This window comes from Polypterus senegalus, chromosome 11 (assembly GCF_016835505.1).
Source record: "Polypterus senegalus isolate Bchr_013 chromosome 11, ASM1683550v1, whole genome shotgun sequence".
Taxonomy (NCBI): domain Eukaryota; kingdom Metazoa; phylum Chordata; class Cladistia; order Polypteriformes; family Polypteridae; genus Polypterus; species Polypterus senegalus.
Genome location: NC_053164.1, coordinates 115953224 through 115967446, shown reverse-complemented (window position 1 = coordinate 115967446; position 14223 = coordinate 115953224). Strand labels below are relative to the sequence as shown.

Below are 14223 nucleotides of genomic sequence, written 5' to 3'. Positions count from 1 at the left end.
TATAGCGAGGGATTACTGTAGTTAACACATTATATCATAGTTGTTAACAAAAATTCTGAACAATAAACCATAGTCCTTTGAAATAACGGAAACATGTGACGTATAGTGATACAGTATGTATTAACTTGTATTCTATATCAAGACTTGTAAATATTTACAGTATGTCATCCAAATAGTTGCCTATTTGCTATTAGCTGAAAGAAATGTAGCAACAGTCCAATGTCACATTCAGAGTCAAACATTTTACTGCATTCTCCTTTGCTAATAGATAGATAGATAGATAGATAGATAGATAGATTTAGATAGATAGATTCCCAAGGGGAAATTCACATACTCCAGCAGCAGCATACTGATAAAAACAATATAAAATCAAAGAGTAATAAAAATGCAGGTAAAACAGACAATAACTTTGTATAATGTTAACGTTTACCCCTTCGGGTGGAATTGAAGAGTTGCATAGTGTGGGGGAGGAACGATCTCCTCAGTCTGTCAGTGGAGCAGGGCAGTGACAGCAGTCTGCCACTGAAGCTGCTCCTCTGTCTGCACATGATACTGTTTGATTTGAGTCGCACCCTTTAACAAAGTCCTTGAATAGGTTCCTATACTCCTCCTCCTGCCCACTCCTGATGCAGCCCATGATAGCAGTGTCGTCAGGGAAATTTTGAACGTGGCAAGACTCCGAGTTGTATTGGAAGTCCGATGTATATAGGCTGAACAGGACCGGAGAAAGTACATTCCCCTGCGGCGCTCTTGTGTTGCTGACCACAATGTCAGACCTGCAGTTCCCAAGACGCATATACTGAGGACTGTCTATAAGACAGTCCACGATCCATGCCACCAGGTATGAATCTACTCCCATCTCTGTCAGCTTGTCCCTAAGGAGCAGAGGTCGGATGGTGTTGAAGGTGCTAGAGAAGTCCAGAAACATAATTCTTACAGCACCACTGCCTCTGTCCAAGTGGGAGAGGGATCGGTGTAGCATATACTGTAGATGATGGCATCCTCCGCTCCCACCTTCTCCTGTTATGCAAACTGCAGAGGGTCGAGGGCATGGCGGACCTGTGGCCTCAGCTGGTGAAGCAGCAGCCACTCCATGGTCTTCCTCACATGTCTCCTCAGCTCTCTGCTTATCTGGGCTGCTGTAATTGTGGGTGGGGATGTCTCTCCTATGCTGGTATCAGCAGAAGGATGGGTGGAGGGTGCAGTACTCCGAGGTGACAGTGGGTTAGGGTGCTCAAACCTGTTAAAGAAGTTGTTCATCTGGTTTGCTCTCTCCACATCTCTCTCGATGGTGGCACCCCGCTTCGAGCTGCAGCCAGTGATGATCTTCATCCCATCCCACACTTCCTTAGTGCAGTTAGTCTGCAACTTCTGCTCCAACTTTCTCCTGTACTGCTTCTTCTCCGCACTGAGCTGGACTCAGAGTTCCTTCTGCACATGCTTCAGCTCATGCTGATCACTGCCTTTAAAAGCCCTTTTCTTCTGGTTCAAAAGGCCCTTGATGTCACTTGTAATCCACGGCTTGTTGTTAGCACAGCAGCATACTGTTCTTACTGGAACTACAATGTCCATACAAAAGTTGATGTATGTAACTATGTTACACATCTAAAATTCTTTGGAAGTTTTCATAAACAGCAACAGTTTGTTCTGAGAGTTCTGTGTCTCACAGGATGCTAACAGGCAACTGTCATGTACATTTTACAAATGATACTTCCTTAATAAACTGCAAAAAGTACCTAAATAAGTAGAGTTAGTTATGTCTACTGTAAATAACATGTTTAAAATGTAATATTTTGAGATACCACAGATGTAATCAGTAGTGTTTAAACTACAGAAAAGAAAGCAATGTACCACAGTGGCAACATGTCAGGATGGACTGACACAATAATTTAAGTCAAAATTTTTCTAGGAATGTTCTTAGTCTCTGTATTTTTCTTGTTCAGGCTTGTTCAAGCTAGGAATGACAGGCTATACCAAGATCAATGACAGCACCACCCTCAGTTAGTTAATCTCTGCTGGTTTTCTGCCAGGCATGAAAGTTCTTTTGCAACTCTGCAAATGAGATTATCAAGGCGTTTGCCCCACACCCTAGAAAGGAAGTCTCAAAATCAGTATCCAGAGAGCCATAGTGGTTGTGGGGTTTTATTCCACCCTCTTTTTAAATTAATAATTAATGATTGTCACTAGTGAAACATACTTTATTGCCTTTATTTTTAACTGACTTGCTTTTTAAGATTTTAAAACCTAAATAGCTTTGTATTTATTTTCTTATACCAACTGCCAGATAACAATAAGTACTGAACTAGTCCAGGTCAAAAAGTATTCTGCTCACAGGTCTCAAGGTCACTGGTTTCACTGCAGCTAATGTTATAAAATTAAAAGCCAATTCTTGCTGTTAATGATACATTTTTCTTTATTTAATTACATGGTTTGGCAGTCCACTTACTCTAATAATTCAGACATTTCTAGTATTGTTTATTTTTTCACAGACAAGAAGGGCTCCTTTTGATGTGACTCTTAATGAGAAATGTTTAAGATAGTGGATAATACAGACAATACGAAAAGCATCCTTGTTAATATAATTAATGATTATACCAGTAACAGGATATGTTTTGGAGACACTGTGGTGTAATTGTAGATGCTATTGCCACAGCTCAACAGGCATCAAAGTTTGATTCCCAGACCAGTTGCTTTCTGTATGGATTTTGCACATTATCCCTATAAATTTTCTTCAGTTACTTACTGGTACAACCCATAAAATTTGCACATTATGTCAACTGGCAAGTCATGATTGGCTTGGGATGTGTGTACGGTAGGTCTTATGATGGACTGGGGTTGTATTCATTAATAGTTTCTGCCTTTTACTTGATGCTATCAGGCTATGCTTTAGATGCCCATGACACTCTAACTTAAAAAAGTAGGTTATAAAAATGGATGAAACAACATTCTTTAACAAATATCACTATAATCATTAGGCAAATTGTTTATCTAATGGAAAATTCAAACTTCTATATTTCTGTACTAGCAGCACCCGGCACACTGCATGTACTATAGCTGAATGGGACCCCAACACAGGACTTGCGCACAAACACCAATAGGGCCCATTTATTTTCATTTATCCTCACATGAACATTTTCAGGATGAAGCAAAAAACCCAGAGTACCCACAGAAGCTTGAAGAAAAACCCACACAATTACAGGAAAAATGTAAAAACTGCACATTAACAGTAACCAGGCTACAATGATTTACAATAGCATGCTACCTAAATACATATCCTTAAAAGGTTAAATATAACTCCAGTTACAAGTCAAATTAAATCATATCAGGATCCTAATTTGATATTTTATAACTCTGTAGACCAAAAAAGTAAAGAAAGTAATTTTTCGTTCAAAAAAGATATGTAAAACAGGTTAACTAGACAGCTATTCCAAAGCTTACGTGAAACTAACAATGAAAATTCAACATTTTAAAAATTTTGCAAAATCTGCAAAATAATACTATTTTCCCATTTTACCACAAAGTATTTTAATTTTATTTAAATACTTTTATGTCTAATTTCAGGCATCTTTGTAAAATGAGGGATTATTATATTTTCATAGACATTTTTATGATCACCACCAGGTTATACCTAGGTATCTCTCAGATCAGGTAGGTCTCCTAAAAGTTGGATTTTTGCCAGTATTTTTTCTTTCAAGTTATATGTCCAGCAAGGACAGCAATTTGCAATGTTCTTTTTGTCAAGGCACTAATATCATGTTAATTACAAGAACATTCCATTTTACTGCACAGGCTAGTGGCTTACAGGCACTGTCCTTGCCTGGTTTAAGTCTTATACTTATCAAATCGATCCCAGTATGTAGAGAAATGTGCTGACAGTACTCCATACTTTTACACAAAACTGAGATATAGTGTTCTGCAAGGCTCAGTACTGGGACCTTTACTGTTTTCACTTTGCATGCTTCCACTGTGATCTATCATTAGGAAACATAAAGTTAATTTTCATTCGTACACATATGACACCCAGTTGTACCTTTCTTTAAGACCAAATGAAGTTTCTCAGATGTTGTCTTTAATTAGTAGTGTTAGTGAATTATATGAGTGGATGGATGAGAACTACAGTACTTGTCTTTAAACACAGATGGGGCAGCAGTAGCTCAGTGGGTAGAGCGGGTGGTCCAGCAATCAGAGGGTCGCAGGTTTGATCCTGGCTCCCGGCATGAGAATGCAGCTGTTGTGTCCTTGGGCAAGACACTTAACCTACCTTGCCTGCTGGTGGTGGTCGGAAGGATTGGTGGCGCCAGTGTTCGGCAGCCTCACTTCTGTCAGTGTGCCCCAGGGCAGCTGTGGCTACATAGTAGCTTATCATCACCAGCGTATAAATGTGTGTGTGAATGGGTGAATGACTGTTGTGTTGTAAAGCGCCTAGGGGGGTTCTTGAACTCTAGTTAGGCGCTATATCAAATACAGGCCATTTACCATTTTACAGATAAAACAAAGATGTTAATTACTGGAGAGAGTGATGCTGATTGCAACAATATTTTGTCATCATTTAATTCAGTTGGAATCAGCATTACTTTTACTGAATCATCCTGCAATCTAGGAGTTATCTTTGATTCTAGTATGTCATTTAAAGTGCACATAACTAAGTTGTATAAATCATGTTTCTTCCATCTTAAAAATGTTGGGAAATTAAGGAATTTTCTAAATAAGCAGGATTCTGAGAAATTAATTCATGCATTTATTTCTAGTAGGATTGGCAACTGCAATTTTTAACTTATCTATAGCACCTGATGACTCCGACTCTTTCGATACACTAACGCAATGTCTTACTGGTATTTCTGAATGGATGAATAGTAATTTTCTCAAACTAAATAAAGAGAAAACTGAAATTTTAGTAATTGGCAATAATGGATTCAGTGAGGTTATCAGAAATAAACTTGATGCACTAGAATTGAAAGTTAAGACGGAAGTAAAAAATTTAGGGGTAACCGTTGACTGTAATCTGAATTTTAAATCGCATATTCATCAGACCACTTGGACAGCATTTTTTCACTTAAGAAACATAGCTAAAGTTAGACCTCTTATATCATTGAAAGATGCGGAGAAATTAATTCACGCTTTTGTTTTCAGTAGACTAGATTACTGTAACGCACTCCTCTCAGGACTACCCAAAAAAGACATAAATCACTTGCAACGAGTGCAGAATGCAGCTGCTAGAATCCTAACTGGGAAAAGAAAATCCGAACACATTTCTCCAGTTTTGATGTCACTACACTGGTTGCCTGTGTCATTCAGGATTGACTTTAAAATACTGCTTATGGTTTATAAAGCCTTAAATAATCTCGCTCCATCTTATATAACGGAATGCCTGACACGTTATATTCCAAATCGTAACCTTAGATCTTCAAATGAGTGTCTCCTTATAATTCCAAAAGCTAAACTTAAAAGAAGTGGTGAGGCGGCCTTCTGCTGTTATGCACCTAAAATCTGGAATAGCCTGCCAATAGGAATTCGCCAGGCAAATACAGTAGAGCACTTTAAAACACTGCTGAAAACACATTACTTTAACATGGCCTTTTTATAACTTCACTTTAACTTAATACTGATACTCTGTATGTTCAATTCTTCATAATAACTATTCACAGTGGCTCCAAAATCCATACTGACTCCTACTCTCTCTTCTGTTTCTCTTTTTCCACCACCACCTACTCAAAGCATCATGATGCACTAACATTGATGGACTGAAAGCCAGAAGTCTATGTGACCATCATCATCAGGTCCTTCCATGAAAATCCTAAATACAAAGAGGACTGTTTGACTTATGTTAGGTAGATTGCCCAGAGGGGACTGGGCGGTCTCTTGGTCTGGAACCCCTACAGATTTTATTTTTTTTCTCCAGCCTTTGGAGTTTTTTTTGTTTTTTCTGTCCACCCTGGCCATCGGACCTTATTCTTATTCTATGTTAATTAATATTGACTTATGTTTATTTTTTATTGTGTCTTCTATTTTTCTATTCATTTTGTAAAACACTTTGAGCTAAATTTTTTTGTATGAATATGTGCTATATAAATAAATGTTGATTGATTGATTGAATTTGGTGTTCAATAGATGTTCAAACTGTTCTTTATACAGCTTCCAGTTAATCCAAAATGCTGCTGTAAGAATTATTACAAGAACAAGAAAATACGAACACATAACTCCAGTTCTTAAATCCTTATACTGGCTCCCTGTTAAGTTTAGGGCAGATTTACAAATCCTCCTTTTGAAGATTTAAATGGCCAAGGTCCGCCTTACTTATATGAACTTATCACGACTTACAAACCAGAACGTACATTAAAAGTTACAGGTCCCCTAAACTGTGGAATGGTTTGCCTGTTACTATCAGAGGTGCCCCTTCCATCTCAGCTTTCAAATCCAAGCTGAAGATTCAATACTTCAGTTTGGCATATCCTGACTAAAGCTGCTGATTAACTGTACATACTGCATCTCTGTTGTTAGTCATTAGCACTAAAACATAAGTAATATGATAGTTATAATTTTTTATTAACCCTCACCTATTCTGTTCCTCTTGTTGGTGCTCAAATGTGGCACTTGGTGTCATTGCCCTACTGCCAAGTTGTTTTGCCTGCCTAAGGTAAAGTCATCTCTGATAGGGGATTGCAAGAATTATCTGGTAGAGGTGTCCTTTCATCAGATTTGCTGGTCCAGCACTGACTCAGCTGTGGAATTGCCAATAGGGGGAGGCAACTTGATGGCCGAGGTCTCCAGGACACTTTGAACAAATCCAAACAGTATTATGTAATATCATCTACTGCTGAATTCTTTTCTGTACTCATAATATTTCTATTGCACTGTTATATTGTATTGAGAATTACCTGTGTTCTGTTCTGTATATTATATTTACCTACCTGGAAAGAGGTCTCTCTTTGAACTGTCTTTCCCAAGGTTTCTTCCATTTTTTTTCCCTACAAGTTTATTGTTGGAAGTTTTTCCTTGTCTTCTTAGAGAGTCAAGGTGGGGGACTATCAAAAGGGCATGTTAAAGCCCATTGTGGCACTTCTTGTGTGATTTTGGGCTATACAAAAATAAACTGTACTGTATTTTATCGTATAGGAATATTTCATACATGAATAAAAATTCATACAATTTTCATCCACAGTATGCCAATACATCAGGCTGCATTGCCTATTCATAGAACTTAATGTTTCTTGCATTAGAGATGCAATTTTCTCTGATGGTTGTGCAAGGCTAAAACACATATTGGCAGGTTAGTCAGTATTTAAGCTGGTGATATCTGTGTGCATTGGAATGGCCTACATAGGCATGGCAATGGATTCAACCAGGGCTGATTGTTGCTTTTACCGCAGTGTTCCCAGAATAGGCTCCATCACCCCAACATCTTGCACTGGAAGAGGTGTATTAAAAATATGGACGGAGGAATGAAACCTATCCAAAAAGGACATTTTCTGAAAACCAGACTTAATTGTGATTAATGCTTTCATGCAATTATTTCATACAGGATCTTGGGAACAAGTATCTATTTAATTTCTTTCTTTGATAATCTTCTGGTTGGATTGCTTACTGTTACTGCAGTTAATAGGAATTCCTTACATTTCCCTGGACCTTTACTTGATTTCCAGCCGAGTCACAATATTCTCCCAAATTCTGTGTGCATATTCCATTCAAATTTAACCCTGCATCACAAAAAGGCAAAGTGTTCAGGAGGTTTACTGGTAACACCTAAAATGTCACAGTATTAGTATATGCGAGTGTTCTTTGATGGACTACCATTGTATTTGAGGTTAATGACTGCCTTACACCTAATACTATTTCAACAGACTCTAGCAGCTTTAATAGAAAAAGCAGGTCAAGAAAATTCATGGATGGGTGGATGTTTTGGTCACAGTTTGAAATTTTAAAAATATATGTTCACTCATTATGCCTGTTCTTAATGGACTTTTATCTGGTGTAATAATTCTTGGCATTTCTTGTAATATAGTCTTTGATTTGTATACACTGCATCTTAGCTTTGTCTAAACAAATTTGTAATGTAGTCTTTGATTTGTATACACTGCATCTTAGCTTTGTCTAAACAAATTTGTTTCATGTTTATTGGTAAAAAAAAAAAAGATCAGTGTATATCTGGTCCATCTTTACATGTTTGTTACATTGTGTGAACAGATACATTTCACTAATAAATAAATCAATCTATTTATAGTTTTATTGTATTTGTCTTGTTTTTTTGTACTGTGATCTTACTGAATGTTTGACAAAATAATGGAAATTGAGACTTCTGTTCTATCAAAAATAACTATTTATAATGTATTACAAAATAAGATTAAATACCTTCATTTAGTAAATCTGTTATGTCAGCTTGGAACCGAGGTCCAACTCTGATTTCCCCCTTGTCTGCCAGAAGTGTCTTCTGTTGAGGGTCGTAAACCAGACAGTAAAAAAAGCAATCCTACAAAAAAAAGGAAAAAAAAAGAAAAAAGAAAGAAAGAAAGAAAGAAAAAAAAGATGGACAAGAACGGACAAGAGGCATTCAGAGATGGGCCCTGCGTCCTACAACAGGCTGTTCAACAGCCCTCTTGGTACTGCCTGTAAGCATATATGTATATAAGAATTGAGTGTGAAGTTCCCCAAAAATAAATACATTTTTAAAATGAAACAAAAGACCACAGTTATTTTATAAACACTAACTACAGTAAATCTTATTTTGAAATCTGAGCTCTATAACATGCACAATTTAAAACCAAATACTCATATTCCAGAAAAGCATTACGATTTTCATTTAAACTTAATTATATTATGCAAACAGTGAAGACATTTTTAAGAAAATTATTTCTTACTCATTTCTATTAGCTAAAACTGTATTATCCACTAATAAAAGTACAAATGTTCAGTAAGTTTTACAAGTGAGTGTTTCCTGTTAGTACACATTAAAGTCATCTGTTCTTGATAAATTTATTCATTAACTAATACCAACAATTCTATAGCAAATAATTAGAATACTTTTACTGCAGCCTAAAAAGAGGCACATTTTAGTATGATTGAGATAGTTTGACTCACAGATTAAACTAATATAAAGACCTTTCTATATTTAATTGAACCACAATAAAAAAGAATGACTAAATTACTATATGTTTTCTGCTAAATGTTCAAACTTACTACAGGTGAAAACTTTTTCCTGTTCAAAGGAGTAAAGAAAAATGACCCCCATCAAATTAATACTATAGTGTTTCAGTATTATTGTTGTACCATGTTACAAATAAAAATAACTAGCCAACCTGCGGCGTACCATACGCCGCATAATCAGGCCGGTTTTTTAATGATTTTTAAGCACAGGGAGAAAATTAACATTTGAAAAATCGGTAATATAATAAATCAGCAAGAAAAGCAACATTGTAACAATGCACGGAAAACACACAATCGTCTGTGACTGAAAACTGGCGGACCGCCATCGCTCATGTGCCCACCTCCAACTCGTCACTTGAGTCGTTGTCGTCTTTGCACAGTCTAGATGCACCTGTGACTCATGTAGACTTTCTGTGTTCCTGCAGGAGCATCTAAGAAGACGCATGTTTGTTGCGGATGCGAATTGCTGTATGTAGTGTGTAAAACAGTTTGCTATGGTGCATGCGATGCGTCGTCGTAACCGAAAACTCGGTTTTTAAAGACTGCTTAGTTCATTGTGTTTTAACCTCAGTTGTAAAGGATTGTTTTAAGGATCCCATGGGATACCCCTCGCAAACCGTTTTACACACAGCATATGGAGATTCACCTCCGGCGTGGCTCCTTCCTGCGTGCGCCATAGGTGTCTTACTTGGTGGCGGATTAGTGAATCCACGCCCTTCCTTAGTGAATTATATATATAGATGATAAAAAGAGGTATATCTGCCTCTTGCTTATCTTTGCATGTTTAGTGAACACAAAAGTCAACCAAGAGGCTACACATTGTGTGTGAAAGACGCATCATTTAGCTTCACTGCTCTTGTTCTGCTAAGCCAGTAGATGACAGGCTTGGAAGCCTCTTGTCACATCATTAATTCACATTTGTCACAGAGGAGATGACAGCATGTGTAGTTTAATGTGAAACTGCTTAATGGAGAACAAAACATGCAGCATGCTTGGCAGTTAATATTGGTCATAGTAGAGTCAAATCAAATTACTAAAACATTTTCTATGATCAAAAGTATGGATGTAAAACCTTTTACGACATAAAAGAACATACACCAACTGAAAAGATCTCAAAGAGGAGCAACTTTTTTTTTATAAAACAAGAGTGACTGAATTGAGGAAGACTGTTTCTAGATTACTTTCTTTCAGTTGATTCAATTTATTCAGCAGTAGGCTGAACATAAAAAGTCTGAGATTAGATGTTGTAGTATGTGTCAGTGACATGCCTCATTCTGAAAGTTTGCCTTTTAGCAGCTCTGTAGAAAAGACACATTAACTCAGTGTATTCCTAGAGGGCCTGCATTTCAGCTACCCAACAGCAATGACATCCAATCATCCTACTCATATCTTTCTCAATTCAGGGAACCCAATGGAAAAATAAATAAGAAAACAAAAAATGTATCACTGATATCTGCTGTGAATGAATTTGCCAGATTGCATTAAACAGCTGTTATACATCCCATGCTTCAGGGACCAAACCCTTCTTTTCTTATGTGTCATTAACAGCATACAGACGCTATATATTCAAAACTATAGGGCATACATACTTGGAATGTGGTGGCAAGAGTAGCTTTGTAAAGGGAAAGCTGTTGATGGTGTTTGCCAGTAGTGATGACAGCTTTTAACTCACATTTCTCATTGTACAAAACCATCAATATGCTGTTGCTATGTGTGACTACAGTATTTTTAACAGCTTAGCAGTTCTATCTCATAAAAGACATGCAAGTCAAAAAAAAATCAACAATTTTGTGATCAAATATTTATATTCAGTAAGATTGTAACACACATACTCCTAGTAGAGTGCAGTATACATACTATGGTGTGTGATGTTATATTGTTCATTTTTTTAAAGGGACCAAAGGTGTTGAACAGATGCTTTTGTTGATCACATAGAAGTGACTTGTGTTGTCTTTTTGATGTTCTTCTTTAGAGCTAGATTTAATGTTGTTTTAAACAATTTTTTCTTTTAAGCAAATTTTTTCAATGTTTTTTTTCCAGCATTATATTTTGTTACTCAAATAATTGTTTTGTATTTGGAGCTTTAGAATCTGTAATATTTCAAGGTTCCTTGACAAAAGTTCAAGGGCCTTAATCAGGTCTTGTATGGCCTTAGAACTGAAGAAAGCCTTTATAGACTACTATGTTGGAACTCATTGACTTCAATCATGTCACACTTTTTGAAAGTGCTTGCTGAGATTTACAGCACTTGCTGTTTTTTACCACCTGTCATTACAAAAAATAAAAAGTTCAGTGGCATAATTCTTTGTTTATTTATTTTGCATGACAAAAAACAAAGTTGACCAATATGAATGGCTCTTAGACTCGCTGTATATTAATAAAGGGCTAGACAAATTGGATACGGTGAAAAATAGCGCAAGAAGGCTGGATAATATTTTTAACAATTCTGAGTAACAGTTACTTTTTATTTAATGTGATAGTGGTTTATCCTGCATTTGTGCACATGACTTTTTTCTTCCTATGGTAGTAGCACCAAACCTGTTTCGCTTTCAGTGTAACCCACTAAGGCATACAGGCTTTTTCAGCCAATTGGCTCCTTTTTGTATTACACATATTTACTAACAACCCACACATTACATTTGTTGTTTCTTTGTTATCATGCAAACCTCTGGATTGGGTAAGTGCTGTGCTTAATGCTAATCCCCACTGCATTAGTTCTTGGAGAGGTTCCTGTGTCAACTTCTTTTAGTTTGTGATGCACCTAAAAAGAACATAGTTGCAAACTCTCAGGTACTGAAATTTTGGCCTGAAACATTATGAAATGAACCTAGCATATGCTTTGATTTTACAAAAGGATTACCTGAGATAATAGAAGATGCCTAGCAACAATCAGTGTGATTCCCTTAAAGATATTAAGCAACTGCCATTAAAACATAGGCTACAATTTCTGAAAGGTGTTAAGCGAAAAAAAAAAACCCACTATACACCCTATATGTAAACCTGTACCTAAACCAGACCTGTAAATATTACTTCAAATGTCTGCAGTAAAATTTCCTACATGAACAACAGAAGGTTTTAATTTTTGCAGCTCAAATATCACAGAGAAACACTTCCACGTGGTAAATAATGAGGCCAATTGGCTAAACAGGGGGTAAGAACCTCACAAAATCCTTATGTCTTATTAATGACTGTCTTCTTATTCATTAACAGGAAACCTAAACGTGTTAATGTATTTGTTGACTAAAGTGTTAAGGAATATTTTATTGCTATTGATTCTAGGCTTAATCCTATGTTACTAAAAACTAAGCAAATGTTGGAAGCAGACAGTTACTTAAAGTGAATGGGTCTGTTTTTTTTGAATACTTAGCAGTCCTTCTTATTGTTGTTATTAGAACTTTAAACAGAAAATATATTGTTCTTATTAAATTAATCTCCTATATATCTGACTGTTTCCAAATTTCTCTGGTTGAAGTTAACATAATCATATAGTAAATTGTGAGATCCAGATTTACAGTTGCTTCAGATTCAGTTAAGCTGTTGTTCTGCCATAATTGTGTTTTTCAAATTTTGCTTCAAGAATATATTGATTAGCATAATGTCAAAGGATGCTTATATTATCATCCTATAGACTGCAAAATTGCTCTATATGGCTCTAAACAGTGCATTGCTATCTAAGGGATGTTTGTGTTCTTTGTCTTATTCACCCACTAAAAATAAAACAGCAGTGGTTTTCAGTCTCAGTCCTCTGGGACACTGTGGCTACAAGTTTTTGTTACATCCTGTTTCCCAATAATTGAAGCATATGAAAATGACAAAATTTAGTTACACTCAGTAGTAAAGAGCATGTATGATTGTGACATGCATTCATGAGGTTGATGAGTGGATGATAACTCTCAGTATTGCTGCTAGCCTTTATTATGCACTAGAGTTGACCAATTCATGTACCTTTTAGTCACTCATTAAAAGCATTTTAAAGACGTACAGTACAGTACATGTTAAGTATATGTGATTCCATACATACTGATCTTATTTCAACTTGCTCCCCAGATTTTGCTATTCATATACCCATAAAACAGTAATAGTAAACAACACGTTGGCTAAGCTTTGTTTTTTGGTTTCATAAATTTTGTGAAAACAAAATGATTACAAGGCAGTCAGACCTACAATGTTCAGTCTTAACAAAATCAAACCAGACATTCCCTTTCCTAATCATCAGCATCACTGCTATTGTTAGGCAACAAATCCAGAAGGTAGTTCTATATTTCCACTTCAGAGGCAATAAGCAAGTACTGAGTTTTAAGCTGGCTTTGGAGGAATTACATCATTAGCCTCACAATATCCTGGTTTACACGATTTCTTGAAATTAAACCATTATATGATTAATTTTATATTTTATCTATTAATTCAAATTTGTTAAAATTAATTGAATTTATCAAACTGTTTCATATCTGCTTATTATTGATACATTGAAATTACAATACTGTTATATTACCTTAATGCTTCTGAAGCAAGCAACTAATAACTCTCCATGTTAAAAACATGCATTTTAAAGTTAATGCCTGCTTTTTCAAGTGTCTCTTCCTGAACCTTGTTTATCGTTGCAGCAAATTCAGTTCTCATAGAATACTGTAGTCACTGGTAATCTAAAGGCATGTTGGTGGGTATCAGAAAGCATGAAATAGGCATATCTACTCCTCTGGCAACACCTATTAAAAATGTAACTTCTATAACATTTGGAACCAGTTTTTTTAACACGTAGTCTGGTTGTATTACATAATTTATTCCAGTCAAAATTATGCAGTAACATCATGTGATATGTGAAATTAAGAGCAAAGGTTTTGAAAGATTTATGGGATGCAGTTGGATAAAACAGACAACAACATCTATGTATCCTCCTCCTTTATAACTGAATCATAAATAAAATAAATCAGTACAAGAATCCCCACTGTATATTTATGTACCTGTCTTTCTCTCTGTACGGGGTGGTTATCTGAGTTGGCTCTGATAACTCAAAGGGGTGTTAATAAATAGGGAACAGAGACATTTGCGATGTGCTAATATTTTAAAATTCCTTCATAATAGGTG

At 36.1% G+C, this 14223-nt stretch overlaps 1 protein-coding gene across 2 annotated transcripts in view; it reads right to left on the bottom strand.

Moving 5' to 3' along the window:
* Positions 1–14223, bottom strand: part of LOC120539470 (metastasis-associated protein MTA1-like) — a 335861-nt gene that overhangs the window by 152135 nt on the left and 169503 nt on the right. The window contains exon 6 of one of the 2 annotated variants that reach the window (XM_039769548.1): positions 8347–8464. In XM_039769548.1, the coding sequence (XP_039625482.1) occupies positions 8347–8464 (118 nt within the window). The remainder of the gene's footprint in view (positions 1–8346; positions 8465–14223) is intronic. The other variant, XM_039769549.1, reaches the window with a different exon arrangement.